The sequence below is a fragment of the Epinephelus moara genome, chromosome 13 (genome assembly GCF_006386435.1).
Source record: "Epinephelus moara isolate mb chromosome 13, YSFRI_EMoa_1.0, whole genome shotgun sequence".
Lineage (NCBI taxonomy): Eukaryota > Metazoa > Chordata > Actinopteri > Perciformes > Serranidae > Epinephelus > Epinephelus moara.
Genome location: NC_065518.1, coordinates 19910903 through 19935822, shown reverse-complemented (window position 1 = coordinate 19935822; position 24920 = coordinate 19910903). Strand labels below are relative to the sequence as shown.

Sequence of the window (24920 nt, the reverse complement as noted above, 5' to 3'; positions counted from 1 at the left end):
CAGTCAGGCCAATCAGCGAAGGGCTCTTAGCCGTAAGCTGGGGTAATCCTCACAAAAAGCCATGTGCAGTATCACAGCTGCTCCATGTCACGGCTCATAACTGACACACACCTTAACTTTAACAGCTCTGTATTTCCCTCATTACACGCTGTACATGTTCCTATTCCCCATGCTTGTATACAACTGTGCTGCATTCAGGATGATCTGGGGATTACAACACTTTAAGAGGTGGATGTTTGTCTTACCTGCACTGATAACTCCTCAGCATGTGCATTTAAACATATTAATGGTTTCTGATTTTGCTGTAGCACACTAAATGTACAAACGAGTCCACTGTTTAGTATCAATTGATGGTTTTATTCAACCAAATACTGTACAATAATAAACAGATGCTTGCAACAAGTAGTAAAAAACCCTTTCCCATGCAAAATAAATTAGACTGAATAACAGGATTAATTTGAGATGACAACATCTGGCAAAACTATCTGATTCAACTATACTGTGCAGCAGACACACTCCATGTCTTAATTTCCTCTCTTGCATGTACACTGAGCAGTAAGTGCAGGACAAAAGGTAATGCAGGGTGCATAAAAACATACATAAACAGAAAATGTTTAAATGTTTTATCGCTACAAACAAACACAAAAATACCAAGACTATTTGACAGACAGAAGAAAATAAAAATAATATACAATTAGAAAACAATTAAAGATAATATACAATGACAGAAATAGATGCTTGTCGTTGTCTGTGGGGTTAACCTGTGTGGAGAAAGATGAGTTGGATGGTTTTTCAACTGTCATCAAGCTGAAAATGATTATTCTGTAGTTTGTCTGTCCGTACCTTGATAGCCACTGTTCCCAAAGAAGCCATTCAAGTCATATTTGCCGTTCTTTGCTCCTGAAGACAAAGAAAAGAAACAAAAGTTTTCAAATTACTTTTACATCTCAGAATATTACTCATACTGACAACATCTCACTTCAAATTACTTCAAATACAGCCTGTGAGTGGATTTTAATGTTTGGCATGGTCAATTTAAAGGCATAGTTTGACATTTTCGGAAATATATAGAGGTTTGATTCTCTGCTCGAACCCGATTTGGCCTGATCGACCTGCTGGGTTTAGACTGTGCCGTAATTTCTTAGCAGTGCCAGAGGCCTGAACGGGGTCTGGTTTGCGCTAAATCTGGTTGACTAAAACTTAAAAACTGCTGCTGTGGTTTGGGCTCTGTCTCGTTTGGAGAGAAACCAAACGGGCTCATGTTGGGTCAGATGTGATTATTTTGGGCTCAATCAAGGCTCTAATTTCAGTATCTGTCATATATGAAGCTTAAAGACATACTATGCAGGTTTGCCTGTTGCTAATTGTAAACACACTCGCCAGGGAAAGTTCAAGTAAAAGCCAACCCCAGATTCACTCTCATTAGTTGTCACTACGTGTGCGTTTTTTCGGTACTATATCTCTTGGATGCCTGTTGCTTGAAGTATGGCACCTTGTCGCTACCTTTTTATTATACAGCCCCAATCTCCGCTAAGCACCGCAACGAACACAGATAAATACAACAACCACAGACTTCTAGTGGCTCATAAGTGATGATTGTGAGGGTTTACTTCTGAGAAAGTCTATTCATTACCAACTGCTATATTTTACAGTAGTACTTTACAGTACTCTAACCTCTCCCGGACTTGCCTTGTGGGTGAAAATGCAGTTTGAGATGCTGCTGAATGTGAATCTGACGTGGCAGCTGCTGCTGATGAAGCAAGTCATCAGGTTGCTCAGGCACCTGAGCCACACCCAGCGAATCTGCGGCAGGTGCAGAGTCGAGGGCGAGGTCGGCAGTCCCTGCAGGGTCAGGCAGGTCGCCAACACCCGCATCAGGTTCCACATCAGGCGTGAAGGACTCCACAGGCAGATAGGACGGGTCAGAGGGGTAGGCCAGAGTAGGGCTGGGAGTAGGAGCTGCAGGAAATGCAACAACTATAGAGGGAGAGACGGAATAGAGGGGGAAACTGGTGAATCACTGTGAACCAATACTGTCTTTGTACCATCAATGCAATTTATTAATGTCATAGTTTTACCTTCTGGCTGCACTTGTCCATTTATATAGCCCACATTTTCTGAAATTAAGAAACAGTTAAACGTTACAGAATGTAGTGAAGCCACAAGAGACAAACATGCAGAAATACACACAACACACTCACCATATCTGTCAATGGACATCCCCTCGCCTTCAACTGCAACTGCTGGTGTCGGCACCTCTACCTTCCCTAAGAGGTCAGGGGACAATAAACAGAAAAGATAAGAAGTCGTCCAGAAGCTGAGAACAGCTGTGCGTGCAATTATTTTTTAATGTTATCTTGCAATCACGAGTTAATCAAGTCATTATCACAGGAATTTAGAAAGCTGTTTCCTCCTATTACTCATAATGTTTATCACAGATCAGGGGTGCCATCCCTGCATGATGGCGTTTCATTCATCAGCACATCACACTGTATTTTTCCAACAGTCATGACAGTGATCTCAAAGGCTGAAATCAGGTGTGATCACATGAACAAGACACTCCTTTTCGAGTTTTCCATAATATTCCTGTGATCGACAAAACAAGTCATTTTCTTGTGATAAATTATGTTCGAGAAATCTGCATTTCTGTTTCTTGAAAATCGACATAAATTTACCTGAGATAACAAAATAATAAATTCATAGTCTTGAGATAAAACAGCATTAAAAAAAAATTTGCAAACACAGCCGTTCTTGGCTTTGTAAAGAAAAAAGTGGGGTCTGCAGTGTATTAGTGATGTGAATGTCTTTTCCTGACGCACCGTAAGATTTTTCAGCTGAATCTGTCTCCAGAGGCAGGGGCTCATACGGTAAACCAGCTCCATCTGTTTGAGGTAAAAAATATATATATATAAATATGCACTCTATTTCTTCATTTCTAACCCAGATGCTCAGATAATTTGTAGTAGTAATGACAAAATACCATATTCTCCACCAGATCTGCTTTCAGATACAGATTCAAGGGGCTGTGACTGGTATGGTCCCTGGTTACCTGTTGAGAGATTGACATCATACCATTCAGTAAACATGATAAAAACTCAGAGGAAATGATTGATTGGTATGAAAAAGATGCACTGCACCGTATTTCCCAGCAGATTTTGCTTTGCTCCCAAAACCAAGGGCCTGCGGTGCATAAGGAACTTCACCGCCACCTAAGCAGTTGGCAACCACATAGAGAAGACAAATTAAACCAAACAAATAAACAAGTAAGTGGCAGTTAGAGGGTAGCTGTCATGTTTACTGATTCTCACCTAATGTGCCTGTTAATTTTCCGCTCTGTCCAAGTCCCAGAGGTTCAGGCTGATACGATGATCCAGCCAGACCTGGAAGGCAATAAATAATTAAATAAATTATATGGTTTTATGGCTCTGACTACATTTTTATTTCAGTCAGGACCACTTTAGTCAAAGAAAACTTTATTTCAATTTGTAGTATTGTATTTGGTGGTATGGCTCTGTTCTGGGGTCTTTCTGCCTTTCCTAGGCGTGTACACGCAGAAAGCCTCTAGGAAAGCCTAAGGTGGAGAAAGCTCACCTTCCTGCCCTTCCATGCCCCTATATGGAAAGCCTAAGCCAGTGAGAGCAGCAGCAAAGACCCCCCCCCCCCGGGAACAGAACAGCAGCTTGCAGAGGAAGCAGCAACAGTAGGCAGGCCAGAGCAGTTTAAATAGGGCACCCTGAATGAGATTTGCCAATTGGTTGCATAGAAAGGAATCATGTGATCTATCAGCTGACTCCCTTCCATCAAGCAGCTGCTCCATCAGTTGATTGGGCTGTTTGAGACCAGCTGATGTAGCTAGGATGTGAGCTGAGCTTGACATCATGTCACATGTCACAAGTTTACTTACTGTATTTGCCGTTAGATTCGGCTTCAGGGCTCAGTCCAGCTGGTTGAGCTTCATAAGGCATCCTTCCATAACCTTTAGACAAGATGGAGAGACAGAAAGAAGAGAAATAATAACAGGTTCATGGGTGGAAGTGTGTGTATCAAGTGAATCACAACAAGAGATGTCAAAGCTAATTATTTACCATATTTGCCGGCTGTCTTTCCATTACTGCCGAGACCAAGAAGCTGTCCACCATTGGGGAATCCTCCATATCCTGAACAGAGATGAACGGAAAACAGTAAAAAATGATCATTGCCTCTCAAAATGATACCTCACAACAAGCCTTTTTACAGTAAAGTATAGATTGTGGATTTAATTTCATCACGCTATCAGTGTCTGCATTTCTGGAATGGCTACTCGGTGAAGACAAAATGATTAGCCACAGCAAAACCCATTTTTGTCCCATCACACTTACCATATTGTGCTGGTGCAGAATTAGCGCCCATGCCAGCACCAAGACCACCTGCAAGTATTTTGAATTAATATAATTACTAATATCTCAAGCTAGACATAAATGTTAAATCTAAATGTCAATATTACATCTAAATCTAAATGTCAAATTTAAGTCTAAAGTTAAATGTTAACTCTGAATTTAAATGTTAAATTTAAATGTAAATATTAAATCTAAGTTTAAATGTTATATTTAAATATTAAATGTAAATCTGAATGTTAAATGTTAGATCTAATGTTAAGAAAATATAGTCCAAGCTACATCTATCAGCTGTGTTCCTATGGATTGAATATTTAGATTTAACATTTAAACTTTTTTTATTACATATATACAGTACATTTTGTTAACAGTTACATATAACATGTTGTTTTACACAAATTTCTGTCTCAAATTTGTGGAAAATCAGCTACATTTGAGGAAAGTTAGCTGAATATTCAAAATGTATCCGCTAGAAAATTGTAACCGAATTTTTACATTAGGTGCCTAATACTACTGGTGCCTCACATTGTTTTGAAATACAACATACTGTTTGACAAATGACTCACCATATTTTCCAGATGATTTGCCGTCTCCAGCAGGCCCATAGGGGCTTCCACCATAACCTGGACAGAATAGAGACAAACATTTGGGACACATTTGGACTCATTAGACTGACCATGAATGTTTGTATTGATTCTTAGACAGAAAGGAGAGCATCAATTATAACATATTGACATACCATACTTTCCTGCTCCATTAGTGCCTGTACTGAGGGGCTGTCCACCAAACTGCAGCCCACCAATGCCTAAATCAGCGAGCATTGAGTGGGCAGAGAATAATGTTGGTTGGCACATTAATAATAAGACACTAAAGATTTATACGAGAGTTCTGCACATAAATGTGAGGCTGAATTTTATTATCTATAAACTCCTAAAGCTGTCTATAAAACTCCCTTTTAATTCTTTTCCAGGCTACGTTATAGTGGCATAAATACAACGGACAAGCACTCACCATACTTGGTGTTAGATTTCTCTGCACCCACTCCCAGAGTCTGACCGCCAAATGGCAAGCCGCCCATTCCTGTAACATTGCAGAGATTTGGTTATGGTGTGTTATGTGTGTTTTTAAAATTGTTTCATAAGTTAATGTTAGGCTTTACAGGTATACATTTTTTCTCACTGAGTTGTCTTGTGTTAATAACCATTTAAAAGAAATAATGTCAGACATACCACCATACATGCTGCCCAATTTTCCATTTGGACCAAGACCAGCAGACTGGGGCTCAAACTGGCTCATTCCTGCACGAGTACACATGAAAATCTATTTACTTTAACACTTTGAGATGGAAATGCTGCTAACATGCATATATTCAGACCAAGACTATTTTTTAAATCAGTAATCATATTACTGAAGCTAATGCCAACACACTAACACCTGTGCCACTGGGATTGTATAAAAACAAATTGTAGGAGTTAAAAAGTTCTTCAAATGCTAAGGTTTTAAAAAAGTGTTGAATTACAGGCACTCATGTGTTTGTTATTTTGGTAGTGTTTCTGTTTTTGCACACACAACAGAATCAATAATCCATTATAAAAAACACTTTTTCCATAGTGGATTATTCTGCTCGCTGTTGAAGCATATAGATATGGTCTTACCATCGAGTCCAGCAGGAACCACTGGGGCTCCATTGTAAGGCATCTGTTTGGCACCACCTGTGGTAAATTGAACGATAATAGATCAATATCACTAATTTACTTCACCCTTCTGTTATATTTATCTTAACTGTTTCCTCACTTGGCACCCCCACCATACCTGATTTTCCATTAACAGTAGGAACACCTTGACCAAGACCTGAACAAAAACAGAGATGTTGACTTTTACTGTAATTCAAACAAAATGATATGAACTAAATTTCATACAATGGTACTTACTTGCATAGTCCGGCTGTACACCAGCACTGTAGCCATTTCCATTTCCATACGCTGCAAACAACAGAAATACCATAGTGCTCTGAACTTAGACTAGTATGCTGACCTAAATGGCCCACAATATATAAAATCATCTACCAGTTCATAGTGCTTTATATCCATTTATGGATTCAATACTTTAACAAAGTAAGTATAAACAAGGAGGCCTACCTGATTTGGACTTGCCAGCGTCACCTGCGCTTCCTGAGAAAAATGGCACAATTTAATATAACAGATTTTATACTAGAACAATCAAATTCATCCTTGTGTTACCGGCACACCCTTTCCCTTTTAATGGCGGTGGCCTTGTGGGTGACCTGTGAGGGTGTGACGTGTACTTCATTGTGTACATGTAGAGGAAAGCACATGCAGCAAAAAGTGATCAAAAAGTGATGACAGCAGTAGAATTAAGTGTCTAGATAAGCTCAGGGCGACTGCTAAAGCTCACGAGAAGGCCATGTTTGTTGTTTTGTGGTGAAGACTGTAATAAAGCCATTCTTGGTGAACGGCACCCCAACGCCTCGCCATCCTTCCCTCTGCAGAGTGGTCCAGACTGCTAGAAGCTAGTAACCAGCTAATAACGAGCCAAGCTAAAATTAATGTTAATAGGAGTCAGTAAGCTGTCACTGAGAGAGAGGTAACAGTTGGTTTTTAAAGCTACTGGACTAAGATATCAGGTTACAAGCTAAATTAAAGACAATCTTTAAAAGTTATCCTTTCAAAATGCACCTCCATATGAATTTCCATTTCCATATCCAGCTCCGAGATATGCTCCTTGTCCGTAACCTGAGAGTAGACAGAACAATTATCAAAACACAATCCACATTATAACTATTCCTATGCCATACAAGGTTGAATTGATTAAAAAAAAACACTCACTAGGTTGATTAGGTTTCCCTCCATAGGGATATCCAAGGCCTGCTGCACACATAAAATCAAAGGTACTTTGAAAAAACACCCTAAATTTCCTTTAAAGTAAAAGATTAAACCAAGAAAATATCACTATGTTTATATTGACAGTAAATGTTACCAGCTCCATATCCATTGCTGAGTCCAGGGACAGTGTAGCTTCCTGCTCCATAAGCTTGGGATGAAAAAAAAAAAAATATCATTGAGACATGTATGAGGGCTTATATCGTAAAAACAACATAAAACAAATACTGCAGTGGAAATTGATGAATAATCACTGCACTACTTCAAAAAATCTCACTGTATTACTGGAGTATTATGGATTTTACTTTATGATTTTAAGACCTTACATCTTGCCCTCACAGCTGTTTTATTTGCAAGCTCGTTACCTGGTTTGTTTGCTTTAGCTCCACCGTTTGAATATCCCCCCACACTGGCGCTGTATCCTTAACAATGACACAATATCACAGCAATCAGGCCACACTGATCAAATCTGCAGTACGTTTAAATTATCATCTGCAAAATGATCCACTATGAACATCTCACACACAATACATATTATTGAAATTGAAAAATATTTAAAATAAAAGAGTAAGTTGATTTACCGTTTGGTTTGGCACCAAATCTATTTGGAACACCGGCTCCTGCTCCATAACCTCAAAACAAATGAAAGAATCATCAATTACTAATATGAACAAAAGGAGTCCTCTATTGTTGCCATGAACGTTTGTGCTTGTGCCAGTGAAAGCTCCAGCGCCTGCAATATAACCTTAAAATAACTAAACTATTTTTCAGCATCCACTTTGACTCTGTGTGTCTCACATTCACATCAAGGTAGTGTCGAAGCTCATGCAGGGTTATAAGCATGTGCTTCAGACAACCAGCGGGTTCATGTAAAGTTTTACCCCCTTCTAATATTTCACTGAACCACCCTAAAAACGATCCCAATTCCTTTAAAACAAACTGTATATGCAGTAAAAGTAAGAAATACCATGGACTGTATAAAATAATGAACGTAACTACTGTGACGTCACCCATTGGTTTGTGGACTCACATTTCAAGCCGTCGCCATCTTGGATTTTTAGAGCCAGAAGTGATCCAAGGTGACTATACTTGGACAGATTTTAACAGATGAATTTAAAATTCACCCCGTACAGCTGTCATAAAGGGGGAAATTAGAGACCAAAACTGTTTTTGTACCAGGCTTTAAACATGTTTACATCTACTGTAAAGTTAGGTATTTTAACATTACAGGTCCACGGGGATTGACTCGCTCTTGAAGCTAACCTCAAGTGGCCATTTGAGGAACTGCAGTTTTGGACTTGGCCTAACTTTTAAGCCCCCGAGGTCACCACTTGAAAAGTACACATTTTAGCACATAATTACTATGGGAGCACTGAAGCTATAGCAATAATTTTGTCACATACGCATCACAAGTATTAGAATATAAAATGCTCAGGTTACCAGGTCTTGGTATTTTCATCCATTGTCCATTTGGTACTCCTGATGGTCCACAGTCTAGAACACCAATGCAAACATGCATTATCAGCAAAATTCCACAGGTTAAAGTAAACAAGCATACAAATATACAGATATGTACAGCTGAGCAATCAACCTCCAAACAAGCAGACTTTGTGTTTGTATAATGTTGCTGTAATTTGAGGTTTGGACAATAGCAAAAGCCGCACTGTGTTATATATATCTGTGGACATTAAGATGCTCACAATGACAATGCTAACATGCTGATGCCTTGCAGTTACAATGTGGACCATGTTCACCAGTTTAGCTTCTTTGTATCATATAATTTCCTGAAGCAGTGGCTGATGGGAATCTCATTAATTCTGCAGGTGTTTGGTCATGAACCAAAGTACTGGACTGATCAAAATTGAGAGCTTATAATGATGCTACATGAAAAGTGGGGCAGGACTCCTCCTTTCAGATTATGTATTGTTCAATGAAAAGAGAGAAACGTTTACCAGGTTTGGCTGGTTTAGCTCCCTGTCCCTTGGACACTGAAGCTCCTCCGCCGTTCACTGAGAAAGCACACAAACTGACAGATCAGGATTTAGTTGGAAATGATCCACATATATTCTCTCTTCAAAGTGTTATACTTACAACATCTACAAACACAGTGCAGTGAAAAAAGACCATCAGTGGGTTAACATAAGAATCACCTCATGCACCATAAATACCCCAAAGTAAAATGTATAAGGATTAAGAAAACATACCACAAGGACCAAACAACAAAATAACACACTTCATTAGAAATGAACACACTGTGAATTGGTTCATTCACATCCAGCTCCGATGTTAAAGGAACAGTTCAACATTTTTGGAAATACGGTTATTCGCTTTCTTGCTGAGAATTAAAATTAATAAGGAGATTAATACCACTCTCATGTCTGTAAACTAAATATGAAGCTAAGACTGGAGACAGTTAGCTTAACTTAGCATAAATATTGGAAACATAGGGGAACCACTTAGCCTGGCTCTGCCAACAACTCCCTTTCCTTTTGTTTCCAGTCTTTATACTAAATTAAGATAACTGTCTCTGAGCTCCAGTTTCACAGATCTAATGCAGCAAGAAAGTCGGTAAACTTTTTCCCAAAATGTCTCTTTAAAAGTGACATGTTGATTATTTAAATATGACAAAGTAGGGTGAGCCTATCAAGAAGAAAACATTATAAACAATTCTGAAAACTAGTTATAGGTCTTTTTCTGAGATAACTCTGAAGAGAACATGCGACACAGAAACAAAACAGAGTTGTAATTACACAAAAAATCTGTAGAACTAAAACAATTACAACCACGAGCACTGGCTAGAATTCAGTCTCAAGTTAATGCTTGGCATTTCTTGCTCTGTACATGTCATTAAACTTCCAAAATAAATTTTAAAAAATCACCTTATTCAATCTATAATAGTGTCTAAATATTAGTATTGCAAATACCTAATGTAATGTATTAAGAGTCAGACTGAATCCTAGCCATTAAAACAACACAGATCTTGCAGTTTAAGACACTTGAATTGTCATAATTCACACAATTCTGCAACAGACTACAGTTAGAAGAACACAGAATACAGTCTACATTTACACATGCAGTACAACACCAGTAAACACACCCAAATCAAGATTTATGTTTACCAGTTGCCCCAGGATCTCCTGCAGGGAGACCTTTGACCCCGAGCCTGTCAGGTCCTGCCTCAGGCTGACTTTTGATGTTAGCCTCCTCTGGTGTGACCTCAGGCACACCCACAGCTAGTGTTTCTTCAGGGGTGATGCTGCCTGTACTTTTAGCTGCCACTGTTTCAGGAACAGCTTTGGTTTTCAGCGGTTTGGTGCTTTCGGGGGCAGCGTCCCCTTCACTGGTGCTCTCTACCCCAAAAACAACGTCTGTCTCTGCACCGTTCTGCTCAGGCACAGCACTTCCAGTCACATAACCTAGAGGTCATACGTTTCATCAACATTGTTGTTAACATACCTTTGCAAATTATTCCTGCTAATGATCTTACACATTAAAAATGCACATCTGTGGAAACACCAACATATTCTCACTCTGTCCTCATCACATATTGATGTTTGGTTATGGACTTTCCATGTGAAAGGTACCCTGGGTGCGTACTGGGACACCGTGTCAAGTTCTGCCTGTTAGATGCATCGTCGTCTTTCAAAATACACTTCCATTTCACAGGAAATTTACCGTTTACTTAAGTAATTTTCAAAATAAACGGATTACGTCAGTAAAACGCTGCAAATTGACGTTTTTTTTCCCCACCCTCCCAGGCAACAAAAACACATGGTCAGGGTTTGGTAAAAAAGAACAGGGTTTGACTTTATAATCTTACGGGGCGAGAACACCACTCTCATCTGTGTTTGTTGGACCCATCCACCATCCCTCCCGTCCACCCTACTCGGACTTTCGCAGCTTTAACTTTTGTTCTTGTCCCGCCACATTTCCCCCTGACACCGCCAAGCACCATTACACTATAAGGGCGACTGGCTGTGTATCATGCCGACGTTAAGGATGGCTTTATTCGTCATTGTCCGACGCAGCAAGTCACTGCCCAAGTGCTGGATTTCAACGACTTCAGAGTGAGACTGAGTTGGACAAATAATGACAATATGCAACATTTTAACTCAGGTGCACATACAGTATGTATATACACAGTCAAACTACGAGGTATATAAATGAAATAAACAACATATTATAAAACATTAAACTGACATACAGTACATGCAGCCATAGCACCAGTTTGTACTCTTATTTTTAACACCATGCAACTATGGTTGCCATAAAATGATTTGTCGTTTCTTCAATAAGAATCTGAGTTGTTTCATGAAAACAAGAATTTTTAGAGTTAAGTTTCAAGAAAATAGCACAGAGTCATCATCATACTCTTACTTTACATTTCTTTTGCTGTCAATTAAAAAAAACAAAAAAAAACAAAACATATTTAATTCCATCAGTTGTACAGTGGTTCATTTCTCACTGAGCACACAACAAACTTTGTCACCATTGCCATATGTAAATGTACAGTACACAATTCATTTTTGAATTCTAATAAACTACAGTAACATTCTGTTGCTTTATTTCAATGTTATAATATTACAACAGTGGGAAACATGCTAAGCAATGGCAGATACAGAGTATACTAATACTCAGTAAGAACATATGAAAGATGCATATATCTTAATACACATTTTAATTTGGTTGCCATAGTCTCTGAGATGCAAAGCCACTATAATCAGGGGTTTTAATCTTTTCACTTAAAGCAAACTATTATATTCAAGTAAAAGCAATTGTGTCTAGCTTTTGTCATTTAAGGAACACTTTTCAAAAGATACCACTGGATTGGAGTGGAGCTGTTATCAGCCACATAGATAAGGGTTTGAAGGGGCCTGCTACACCCTCTAGTAGCTTCAGAGGGCCGTTATCAGCCCACGAAATGCCATTATCATTTGTCACCCAGAGCAGTTTCTTTAGAGTTCACTTGTAGTGTCATCAGGTTTAGGCGCCAATACTATGTAGTTAGGTTTGGAAAAAAAATGGGTTGGGTTAAATTAGCTATTTGTTGCATAACGTGTTGTAGTGTGAATATCTTATGTATTTCAATTTCAATAAGTCAGCACTGAATTTTGGTTTCACATGAGATAGAAACCCCAGTCTCCTGGGTGAAAGTCCTATGTTTGTTTGGACTTACTTGCTCCATGGAAACTACTGTAGAAAGGCCACTAGAGGTCGCCACCCACCAGTAGGTGTAGCAGACCCCTTCTAACCCTTTTCTATGAGGCTGATAACCACTGATATTGGTCATTCAATCGAGTGATAACATCTAAAGCAGGTTTTTAAGGCCATAAATTGGTGAGAACTTTAAAATCCAAGTGTAGATTTATAACATATAACTGCGCATAAAACAGCTGATGAGACAGTGGCAGTTTTGTTATAAGTTGAACAATATAACTTTATTGACGCTTTTTGGACATTAAATTTTTGTGAAGACCAGACCAAAATAATTAGTGACATCAGTAGCAACAAAGACTTAATATCAACACCATATTTATCTTACAAAAAAAACAATTAAGATTAGTAAAAGGGACTTATAGAGTATTTGTTCTATGTAAAATTAAATGCAGTATGTGGTTCTCTCTAATGCTGAGTTCACACCACAGAGCTACAAGCTTCATTATCGCCAAGTTGATAGCTAAATAACACAGTACCATAAGTACAACAAACCATATGATTTGTTGACGCCTCACCGTGTCATTGGAGCGGTGAAAAAAGTTGAGGCCAGCTCAACTTTCATTTGTAGCATGTCACGCCCGTCAGCAGTGACAAGTGTTGGGTGCCAGTTTGTAGCTTTATGTCAACGGCTTCTATTGAAAACAACTTGCAGCCTGTTGCTGTGTCGCTCGCAGTGTGAACACAGCATTAAAAAGCAAATTATCTCTCTGTGCAGCACTGTACAGAGTCATGTTTAGGGTACTTGCCTTGATGGGGGACTGCTTCCGGCTCTGGTGCTGGGTCAGTGTGGGGAACTACTGGTGCAGGTCCAGATGTGGCTGCTTTCGGAGCTTTGCCCAGTGGTTCAGGTGTGGGTTCGAATGCAGGCTTTGGGCCTTTGCCTTGAGGAATGGCTGGTGCTGGTTCTGGTGTAGCCTGAGGGATTAGTGGTGTCTGTTTGTAGCTCTTTCCTTGTGGCACGGGTGAAGGCAGCTTTTGATATTTCTCTTGTGTCACCATAACAAGGATACCACTCGTCGGCTCGGGGGCAACAGGTGCTGCACCGTAAGTTACTGCTGGTGGGGGTGCAGCAGCCTCCTCTGGTGTTGCACTCGGCTGCTCAGGTGAGAGAGCTCCACCTTTTAGGCCCTTTTCATTGGACACACCTGCACCATTTGGCATCATGCCATAGCCTGGAAACCAAACGAAAGCACATTTAAAAGGAAAAAATGGAAAAACAAGTAACAGTAAAACTTAAAACATTGGGTGAGCTAAACAGTAAACATATAATGTAATAATGACACATAACATGAGCATGTACAGGAGCATTTACCTGTATTTGCTGCTTTAGCCAGCTGTCCATTAGGTACACCAGCAGGACCACCATAGCCTGTGAAACACATTTTTATAAACAAAATCCTGAATCCAATAACCACTGCAGACATTGTTAACATATGAGTTGCAGATCAATGTTAAAAGAAAAACTAAGACGTAAGGATGCTCGAAGTTTATATGCATTGTTTTTTAAAATACAATTATTGCCTTCCTTTAACTAGCGTAATGGCACAGCTCATGGTGGTTCAGTTTGGATATCACAAACACTGCATGTGTGAGTTACGCAGAAGTCTCACCTGTGTCGAGTGATTTAGCACCTCCACTGGGCGACACTGCTCCAACACCTTTGGTAGTTTGTGGTTTTGAGTCTCCGTATCCTGAGATTACAGTAGATTAACTCTGATGAATTAAATTCAGAGCTTATTAATGATAAATTAAATTTTACACTGCATAGCAGGAACTTACCATTGGGTTTACCTCCATATCCACCAAGCGCAGCACCATTTCCATGACCTTGAGAGAAAATACAACAAGAAATAGGCAAGGCGGGTAAATACGGAAGATCTAAAATGCATCAAAACAAATCAAAACAAAACAAATAAATAAAATGAAATACTATTCACATTTATGTATGTTTTAGCTTTTTATATTTGCATTTACTGTGTCATAATTAATTGAGAAACATAGATTTAAAAGGACAATTATTTAGCCTTTAGCCTAGGTGTGTTATATTTCAGTCCAGCAGAGAGCAGCATAGACCTGCCAGTACTAAATGGAAGATGCAACTGTCCAATCACAACTTAGGGGCGGAAATGAATATTAAAGCTGAATATTAAATAATTTGCCTTTTAACATAATTTAATTATGACAAAGTAAATACATATATACACAAAGGACATATACATAACAATGAGCATTGCATTTTATTTTTTTCGACATGTGTTATGTTGGGCGTTTAAAATCTTCCATACATAATAGTGGTAAACCACGAATTACTGTAAATAAAGATGTGTATTTTAACATTGGGTTTCACCATTGGGTTTGGCTCCATAGCCTTTGGTAACACCTGCTCCAGCTCCAGCTCCGGCTGCAGCTCCATAACCTTGGGTCAAACATAACATTGCATAAATATATAATCCCACTGAAAAAGAAGGACATTTATCTACATGAGGAACATTTATAAAACACCAAATGAGATGAGTTACCATTGGGTTTAGCTCCATATCCATTAGGAACTGCTCCATTTCCATAACCTATAATTTAAAAAAACATTACAAAAACATCCATATCTTATTTGAATGGGATGTTTTTGTGTGTGACATGTTTACTATAAGTGCTACCTGGTTGAGGTCTCATAGCACCTCCTCTGGTGGCTCCATATCCTGTAACACATTCATGAAAGCAAATTACTTAATTTTCTGACTGCACTGTCATCAAAATAAAACAGTTTTGTATTGTTAATAAATTTGAAAAAGAAGTAAGAGTCCTACCATTGGTTTTGGCGCCATACCCATTGGGAATATTGCCATAACCTGAAACAAATAAAAGTAGTAGTTATTTTTTCCCCCTGAAAATGATGTCATTTCCCCCCCGATTTTAAAGCTTTATAAGCTTTCTATTAAAATTATGTTAAGTATGGGGTGCCTGGTTGCTTAGTGAGTAGAGCAGGTGTCCCATATATTCAAAGGGAATGTCCTTGCCGCAGCGGACCAGAGTTCGATTCCAGCCTGCAGCCCTGTGCTACATGTCATCCCCTCTCTCTCACCCTTTCACACTCAGACTGTCCTATCTAATAAAGGCAAAAGCCCAAAAAAATGTTCAAAATTATGTTGAGTATGCAACAACTTGTTGCAAGAGATGGACAATGCTTTAAATATTCTTCAAGGAACAGTGATGAATAAAGTCTCCTTAGCTCAAGAAAGGTGATACTAAGGTTCGAACATAATTAAAAACATGTAATTGGCTCCGTGTTTACCTGGTTTTGCTGGCTTGGTGGCTCCACCACTTGGGTATCCATAACCTTAATAGTTTCACAAACAGCAAGAATAATTAGCATTATACTGTGAATATAATAATACTAATACTGCTACTAATACTAATACTAATTTCATGCATGCTGACCCACCATTTGGCACAGCTCCATTCCCATTAGGGGCTCTGGCTCCAGCATAACCTTTGAATTTTACAGCACAATGATTTTAGATTATTTTAAATTTTTTATTGGTAGACTTGACATGTTGGATACAATATTTATTACCATTTGATTTTGCACCTTGTCCATTGGCAACACCTGCTGCAGCACCATAGCCTGAAAATAATCATAAAGGGTTCAGAGAGGGAAGACGTAATCTACAAATATAGCTATATAATATTGACTTGACAGTAGGGATACACCCACCAGGCTTTGGTCCCTTCATTCCTCCATTTCCATACCGAGGTCCCAAACCCAAACCAGCGCTGCCATAACCACCCATGTGGCCTACAAAGTGAACACATGTTCATATTAACAAACAGCATTCTATTAATCATCCCATAAGTGACATCACTACAGACTAACTTATGTATGACTCACCTCCCATGGGTTGAGCTCCATAACCATTATAACCATTACCTCCATATCCTGGAAGAACAAATACAGACATTATTACTGGTGTGTTAGGCGGTGACCTCAGATCTGTGTCATGACCTTCACTTGCCTTGGTGCCTGGCAAGTTGAGGTACACCCAGACCTCTGGAGGCTCCAATCCCCACACCTGGACCTTAAGCCACAGAAACACACATGTATCAATGTGTCAAAGTGAGTATTATGATCATCTGGTCAACAAGGTAGAAGATGAGATACCTGCGCCGTACGGTGGTCGACCATATCCTTTCATTGGTTTACTACCAGCTCCCCCATGTCCTGTTAAAGCACAGGTCGTACATGCTTAGTTACATAAATATACAAACATGTTTTGTGTCACAAAACCTCCATTTCAATGTAATCAATCTCTTACCATTAGGTCTTGCCCCACTGGACGGACCAGCTGCTGCTCCTTGACCTAAAGAAGAATTATTATATTCAAAGATGTGATGTTGTTCACATCTATTTACCTTGACATGGGTTTTAAAGTTCAGTTTTTGCAGATATTACCATTAGTTTTAGCCCCATTTCCATTAGGTGAACCAGCTCCAGCCCCATAGCCTAGCAAAAAAAGAAATTTAATTCAACAACACAGTAGGAATATGAACTCAGTGCAAAATGTTGCTGACATTACAGTTTAATACTGATCAACAGTAACTCCAGATAGGTTTTAAAGATGTGTACGGTGCAGAAACAGGCTTTCTAAAGCAACTAATGTCTTCACACATGGGAATTAGGGCTGTATGATATGAGGAAAATATTGACATTAACATTGAATTTCGATGACAACTTAACTTGCGTTAGATAAACAGACACAAAAGTGTACTCAGCTCTGCCATGTTGCTTTCTGTATACTGCTTAAGTGCAACAAATAGCTTGTTGAAGTAAAAGGCAAAAGAAAGAGATTTATTTCTAACATTTTTTTTATTGAACAAGTTGAACATTGAAGTGAACTCAAAAGGCACCAATGAGGGGCGTCGGTGGCTTAGTGGTAGAGCCTGTTGTGTTGTTGTATTGTACTGATGCTCTGTTGTTGCTTGTTGCTTTGCATGGCTTCTGTTTTATCTTGACAATTTCTGTTTGCTGTAGTTAATGCTGTCTTTATGACAAACAGACATTTAACACAGTGCCATCAGAGCTACCATTACCTTTAGTTCCATGTCCATTATGTGCAGCAGCTGCAGCTCCATTACCTACAAATGGATAAACACAATCAAGTTCTCTCTAGTCATCATCATAAAAAAGTAATGAGCAAAAACTTCCAAAACATGCCTTCATTAGATACCCAATCAGTCGACTGTAACTGTATTTGACATCAGGTAAGTTTTATACAGTTTTAGAAATGAGATGTTTTTGTGCTGCTTGTCATTTTGCAGTTTGGTAACATTACATTCATTTAGATGTATTTATTGCCATTTTCACAGGACAGTATAGGTAAGTTGGAAAAAGGAAAAGAACTGTCAGAAGAGCAGCATAAAAACAGAAGATATGAAGATATACACTTTTTTTTCTAAAAAGGCACAAACTATATATTATATAAAAATACATGATATGAATTATTGCACAGGTAATCTATGATAACCATTTGCAATTATTTTTTAATATTTTGTAAAGTGTTTAATTTATGAATTACGAAAATAATATATTATCAATGATGAAATATAAAATGTCAGTTGCAGGCCTAAACTGTAAATTTATCTGATGTAAAATCTTCAAGTAAATAATTAAGAGACATTGTTTTCCTTTAATTAGCATTATTGTTTGTTAATGAGAATTATCAATGAAGACTCACCAGTGTGTTTGGCTCCATTCCCACCTAAAGCACCAGCAGCAGCACCGTAACCTAAACGCCAATAAGAGAAACAAACACCAAGAGACTCAGTGGGAAATGTGGCACTATACAGTAAAATTACCTCAAAAATATTACATAAATATCCAGCACTGATGTGCAGTTTAAAGTTGATGTGCAGAGGACTGTCTGTCATCATAAAATGATTAAACCTGTGGACTTACCATTAAAAAGGCCTCTGTTTCCATTTGGTGCTCCATAACCTGGAGATTAAAGAGACTGTGTGAGTTTAAATGCATCTCAGCGTCTGCTACATGCTTCCTTAAATGATCATGAGCAGATACATTCGTGAGGCCAAGTAGTTAGATTCTGTCTGCTTGAGTACAGCAATTTTTTTTTTCTACAAAAATGAGGTGAATCCCAAATGGTTTATGTAACATAGAAATTGTGATATATGTGTTACATACAACACATCAGCATATCAGACTCAACCCCAAATCTGGTCTAATAAATCATCACATTTAACATACCGTTGCCTTTAGTTGCTTGTCCGCCGTAACCGCCAGCTTGAGCTCCATAGCCTGCAACAAAGATTTAAATCAAAGTGTTGTTGCTCAGTGTGTCTGTGGGTGTGTGACTATTCATGTGTCCTCAGTGTGAAGAAGTGTTTCATACCGTTGCCTTTCATTGGTTGTCCATTGGTTTGGCCGGCTTGAACACCATAGCCTGCAACAAAAAAAATTAAAATTTAACACCATTGTTGCTCAGTGTGTGTGTGTGTGTGTGTATGTATGTGAAAGTATTAGTGTGTCCTCAGTGTGAAGACATGTTTCATACCATTTCCTTTCATTTGTTGTCCATTGGTTTGGCCGGCTTGAACACCATAGCCTGCAACAAAGAAATTTAAAATTGAACACCATTGTTGCTCAGTGTGTGTGTGTGTGTGTGTGTGTGTGTGTTTGTATGTGAAAGTATTAGTGTGTCCTCAGTGTGAAGACATGTTTCATACCGTTGCCTTTCATTTGTTGTCCATTGGTTTGGCCAGCTTGAACACCATAGCCTGCAACAAAGAAATTTAAAATTGAACACATTGTTGTTCTGTGTGTGTGTGTGTGTGTATGTGAAAGTATTGATGTGTGCTCAGTGTGAATATATGTTTCATACCATTGCCTTTCATTTGTTGTCCATTGGTTGGGCCGGCTTGAACACCATATCCTGCAACAAAGATCACAGTGTGACAACGTTGTGGCAAAAAACATTAATTTAAACTTTTGTAAACTAGCTGCAAACTGGTGCACGTAATATCTACCATTAGATTTTGCTCCATTTCTATTCGGTAAAACTGCTGGATTTCCTCCTAGATTAGAAACAAAACAAACCAAACAAAAGTTTAAACACTTTGTAAAGTGTGCTGCAGTACAGTCAGAAAAAAAACAGCCTTTGATATCCACTTGTTAGTTCTTTGCTGCCAAATCCTGCAATTTTTTTTTTTTCAAATCTGAGGTCCACATTGTATTTATTTATTAATTTTATTTTTATTTTATTTAATAGAGATAATGCAATGTAACATATTTCCAACAGTTTGGGACTGATGTGTTGCACAGAGAGTTGATAGCTACTGCTAATGTTCAGGTCTTGTCCCTAGCTGGGCTTTTACACGTAGACCTAAAGTGTTATTATACCTAAATACCTACCCTGTGGTTTACCACCTTGTCCATTGGTTACACCCGCTGCTGCTCCATAGCCTTCAAAACAAAATGGAAAAACAAAACCAAAAGATCCGTTAACTTTTACAGACTGATAATATCATATTTAACTATATTATGTTAATGATTTATTCTATTCTATCAGTACAGACAAAAACAAAGCACCATTACTGTATCATATCATATATTAGTCTGGTGTATGCTGTTTGCTTGTTGACGTTGCCTCTATTAATCACATCACTGTCACTGTCACTTTACCTTGTCATTTTGTCTCCAAATACTTGTTTTTAATGTATTCTTATTTCAGTTTATGTTTCTCGTATTATTTATTTGTTACTTTCTATACTTATTTGCATTTATCTTGGTACTTTTATTTATTTTATCTGTATTTAACCAAATAAGTCAGCGGAGAACCAATTCTAATAATTCACAAGAGGCAGCAACAGAAGGCAGCTTACAGCACTGGGTATTCCCAGGCAGTCTATCATCCATGTACTGACCCGGCCCAACCCTGCTTAGCTTCTAACAAAGGGAGAGATCAGGCGTATTCGTATGCAACGACCGAATTGCCCCACTGTGGTGTATCTCGTCTTATTTCATCTTTAGTAAAACAGAGTGAACACAGTTACATAGCTGAACTTACCTTTCGTCCCTCCTCCATTGCTCCCACCAGCAGCTGCACCATAGCCTTAAATGCATTAGATGTATGGTGAGAAAGTTACGAGTATGCTCTAAATTTGCACTTGATAGTGTAGAAACACATTCAGCATTACATTTAGCTCCATTTACACATGCAACATCAACTGCTGAGTCATTGCCTGAGCGCAACATCAGGAAATATCTTTCTAAAATCAGATATATGTGACCACTAACCTATGCCTTTGGTGGGATATCCGCCGTATCCATTTTGTGCACCCATCACCTGACCCACACCTAAAGAAATATATATATTAATTAAAATATTGTCAGGAACAGAGGGATTCATGGCTGGAGATATTTGCTTTTAATTTACCTTTTGATGGCATCAGCATTCGTCCTACACCTCCACCATTCTGGAGTTTTCTTCCTGGAAAAATCATGACATGACGGCTGTGAACAAAAGCTTCAGCTTGTGTAAAAATCCCCCAGATGCACTAACTTGTATGTTTCATAAAGACAGAACATGAACAGAGTGTGATGGATTTACCATTAGGCTGTGGCCCGTGTCCATTGGATACTCCAGCAGCAGCACCATAACCTTAAACACAGCACACGTCATGTTAAACCTCTGTAAGGTTACTGCTGTTACATAACAGGAAAAGCATTTAACTTTGCATCTTATACACTGGGTGTATTAATCTTAAATCCACAGGGCAGGAATCAAGCCTGATTAAGATAAACACAGCAGCTAATTATAAAAACAAAGCAAAATGTGAAGTTGTGGAGATATAAAAATGTCATTGTATTACAGTAAGGAGTTGTAAGAAAACGGGATGTATCCGATTTGCATTTTTGGGGTTTTATTTATGCTGAGGGAGTGATAGTCTGAAAAACGGAAGCTAAAACCACATCTGAAGTGTCTTTTCTCTTTTTTGCAATTAACGTATTTTTGTTTGGTTCCTGACATAAATAAATTTAATATATTTTAAGCTAAACATACAGGTCAATCTCCCTCCCCAACCCAATAATTTTAAGTCCTTAAATTCATTTATAAAAACCTGTGTCCGGTCTTCAGTTCAGTCTGAGCAACATTTTTGGGGAAGTAGCGAGCCTCGCCTCGACAGAAGTCAATGGAGTGACTGTGTACAAGCAGTAAAACCATTCTTTCCCCTCTCACACGGGGATGTTAAATTTAGACTGCTGCTGCCACCGCAGCCGAGCTGCCTTTGATTTCACAAACTGAGGCCGCTGGTAAAGAGAAAAGAATATATAGCTGCTTCGCATCATGGCAAGAAAAGTTGGTCGAGGGCCGAGGACACATAAGACCTATACAGCGAGCACCGCTAAGATTTCAGTTTGACATGATCGTTTGAAATTTGACAGGCAAACCCGAGCACCCAAAAGACGTTTGTCTCGTCTCTTTTTCATCTCTCAGCAGGTTGGACCCTTTAATGGCACCAGACTGGAGCATGCAGTGGTGCAGTATTTTATCACAATTTCATCACAACATTGATGTCTTTTCAGGGAGAAGGGTAGAAATTTCTCTACAATTATTTCTATTCAAATTGTTCAATACTATCTTTAAATTCTTACCCTGGTATTTTACACTTTTGCAGAATTGAAATCTGTTAGCTACGGAAGCCGCGAACAGCCCTGCTTCCAATTATTTATTTAATGCAGCTATATCAAGATAACAAGATAATCAACCTGTTATCACGAGCAAACAAAAGGCTGTTTCACTTTTATTAATTCTTATGTTCATCAGAGGTCAGGAGTGCCATGCCAGCATGTATAGATAGCATTGGGACAACTGTAGCACTTGATTGGAGCTGAAAATGTTAGCTCAATAAGTGTCCATTTCTGATCAACACATCAGACTGTACTTCAATCAAGCAGAAATTGCTTTGTGTCTTTCTGTTAGAGATGACATTTAGGTCAGTCCTTGCCATTTAGCAGTCAGGTTTTTTTCTCATGATAAAATATCTTGTTATCTTGAGAAACTGGCCTTTTGTTTTCTTGAGAAATGAGAGAAATATTATATATACTGACCTGTTATCAGGAGAAAACAAGCTTTGTTATCTCAAGTTAACAAAGTAATTGACTCATGACAGAGATGACAGAATATAAAAAAATTATCGCAAGCACGGTCGTTGTCGACTTCTGTAATTAAGTAGTTGGTGTTATTTCAATATAGATGTTAAAGAGTGGAGATCTAATGTTTGAATTCAAACCAGTCACAAAGTAATTTGGCAGAAGTCCTCTTTAAAAGAGGGATCTAGAACAGAAATGGTGCAGATAGTACGATGATTGGATGTTGCTGTTAAACACAGTCAAAACAGTGTCTAATAATCCCCTTTTAGAAAGCTTTCCATCAAAAGCAGCAAGAGGGAAAACCAGGGTATTCAGTGTGACACACACTGGTAATGTGTAGACTTACAAGGGCTACCTGTAAGACTTAAATTATGGCTGATATACAGTACAGAGACAGAGAGCAGTTCCTTAGTGCCACCTAACTGACATCATCATCATCATCATTATCCTTGGCCACATGTCAGCTCATAACTCACAAGACAAGTGTTTCACCTTCTTTCTACAACAGACCACAGTGACTCTACAGAACACACAGGAAACACATTTCTTCCCTGAAATAAACAGTAAATGCAGCTGTGTTTCTTCTGGATGTATTCCAGTGATGTTGACTGGAAGGTTTAAATTGGCCCATTTGACTTAATTATCCAATTAAGAAACTAATTTCTCTAAATCTTGCCCTCTAATGTGTCTGCATTCATTCGAACAAAGCAAACTCCTCAGAAAATGTATCTGGATTAGAATGATTGCAACAGGTAGAACAGCCAGCATGAAGTCACTAAGTGTTTTTATTTGAAGAGTTAGAAAACAGCATGTCGTCTACTTTATCTACTTTATCAGTGTAACAAATCAAGTCCAAAATTAAATGTCTGATTGCATGTTGTTCCTGAAATCCACCCTGACTCCACCTTTCTGCTGGGATCAGGATGATCCTGACTGTTTTGGGGGATCAAAGGTATCTCACTCCCACTACACATACTGAGGGGTTCATCCAGAGCAAAACCAAGGGTGGATTATGTGATCGATTTTGATTTCCGAATCCTTTTATTATTTTGATCAACCCATTTTCAAGACCCCATCCAATCAGATAACTTTTGAACAACTGGGCCAAGCCAGCAACTGTATCTTTAATTGATCATACTGATTCATGGCCTCAGACATAAAGTCACACAAACTAATATAAATCCAACAGATATTGGTTATCACACATTTTAAATGACTCACTCCCAGCAGGGCCCCTTCCCCTCTGCACTTCACTCACCCCCTGTGTGCACTGTCTGCACCAGCCAAAGAACCACTGCGCTCTGAAGAAGTAGTCGTCCCAGCATCGCGGACCTGGAGGGAAAAAGCCCCATAGTGTTTTAGACCCGGCAGGAGAATGAGGAGAGCAAAGCAGATGATGTGGAGTGGGCAACGTACCCTGATGGTGAGGGTCTGATATACCCTCTGGTGTGAGGCGCCCCTCCTTCTCCTCCCTCTGGTTATAGATGCTCCTGTTCCCCAGATCCTCCCCCACTTGTTGGGAGAGACACCCAAGGTGTACACACACTAACTAAATAATTGGGCACTTAAAGTACATTAACACTTAAGGGAGACATAGAGGAGCAAAGAGAGGGAGTAAAGATTGGACAGTGACTGATGAACTCTGGACACAAGCTGGATTAAAGGAAGACGGAACATCAGAGTTTAGGTTGTTGTCACAGACTATATTTTCTAACTGTATAGCAAATTAACCCATGCAATATTTTGGATCAAGGTGTTCTTCCTGTCATGCAGCACTGAAAAACATAAATAAATGTGTTATTCTGGAAACAGAGTGTGCTTTAAAATATTTAAATGAGCTGTAGTGGAGTCAAATATAGCATGTAGAAGATGACAGAAGTCACTTTCACGTAAGAACATTAAACACACCATAAGGCATGAGAACAACCGTGAACAGGAGACTCATCGTAACGTGGAAACATACTGCAGACATAAATCATTCCTAATGACTGAACCACAGTGTTTTTACAGGCACCTTCATACATTTTGTCAAAATGTTTCTGTAGACTTAAACAAATACAAAAAGAGCATATAGAAATCTCAACATGCATCCTGTCTGGACTTTATTTGTGAATGGACTTTATGACATCACTTCCAGATGCAGATGAGCCACTTTAAAAGAGAGACATGATGGAAACTGAGTGAGCTCCACGCCTCCTTCACGTCATAATATCTCCATGGATGCAGCCAACACACACACACAGTCGGTGAGAGCGGCCCCTTGTATAT

At 38.8% G+C, this 24920-nt stretch overlaps 1 protein-coding gene across 7 annotated transcripts; it reads right to left on the bottom strand.

The window, feature by feature from the left end:
- Window positions 1–336: 336 nt before the first annotated feature.
- Window positions 337–24076, bottom strand: cmn (calymmin). Of its 7 annotated transcripts, XM_050060428.1 has the most exons (60): window positions 23911–24075; window positions 21109–21159; window positions 20935–20988; window positions 20796–20855; window positions 20566–20610; window positions 19911–19961; window positions 19526–19573; window positions 19381–19431; window positions 19226–19276; window positions 19054–19104; window positions 18892–18942; window positions 18747–18797; window positions 18441–18479; window positions 18220–18270; window positions 17576–17620; window positions 16938–16988; window positions 16801–16845; window positions 16647–16706; window positions 16501–16563; window positions 16377–16424; window positions 16203–16283; window positions 16062–16112; window positions 15930–15977; window positions 15780–15824; window positions 15295–15336; window positions 15145–15186; window positions 15010–15057; window positions 14838–14906; window positions 14270–14317; window positions 14101–14181; window positions 13803–13859; window positions 13237–13662; window positions 10393–10689; window positions 9226–9282; window positions 8714–8767; window positions 7855–7905; window positions 7639–7695; window positions 7371–7424; window positions 7220–7261; window positions 7070–7126; window positions 6512–6544; window positions 6305–6355; window positions 6186–6224; window positions 6029–6085; window positions 5603–5671; window positions 5385–5453; window positions 5113–5178; window positions 4940–4996; window positions 4359–4406; window positions 4086–4157; window positions 3905–3976; window positions 3309–3380; window positions 3138–3209; window positions 2981–3049; window positions 2820–2882; window positions 2202–2267; window positions 2079–2117; window positions 1690–1977; window positions 844–900; window positions 337–761 (listed from the first exon to the last, which is right to left on the bottom strand). In XM_050060428.1, the coding sequence occupies exons 1-60, from the start codon at window positions 24002–24004 to the stop codon at window positions 757–759; spliced, it is 4131 nt and encodes a 1376-aa protein (XP_049916385.1). In that variant the 5' UTR covers window positions 24005–24075; the 3' UTR covers window positions 337–756. The 7 variants fall into 7 exon arrangements, with proteins under 7 accessions (XP_049916385.1, XP_049916383.1, XP_049916384.1 ...); XM_050060426.1 differs by having other exon boundaries at window positions 337–900; window positions 4095–4157; window positions 23911–24076; XM_050060427.1 differs by having other exon boundaries at window positions 337–900; window positions 16077–16112; window positions 23911–24076.
- Window positions 24077–24920: the final 844 nt, after the last annotated feature.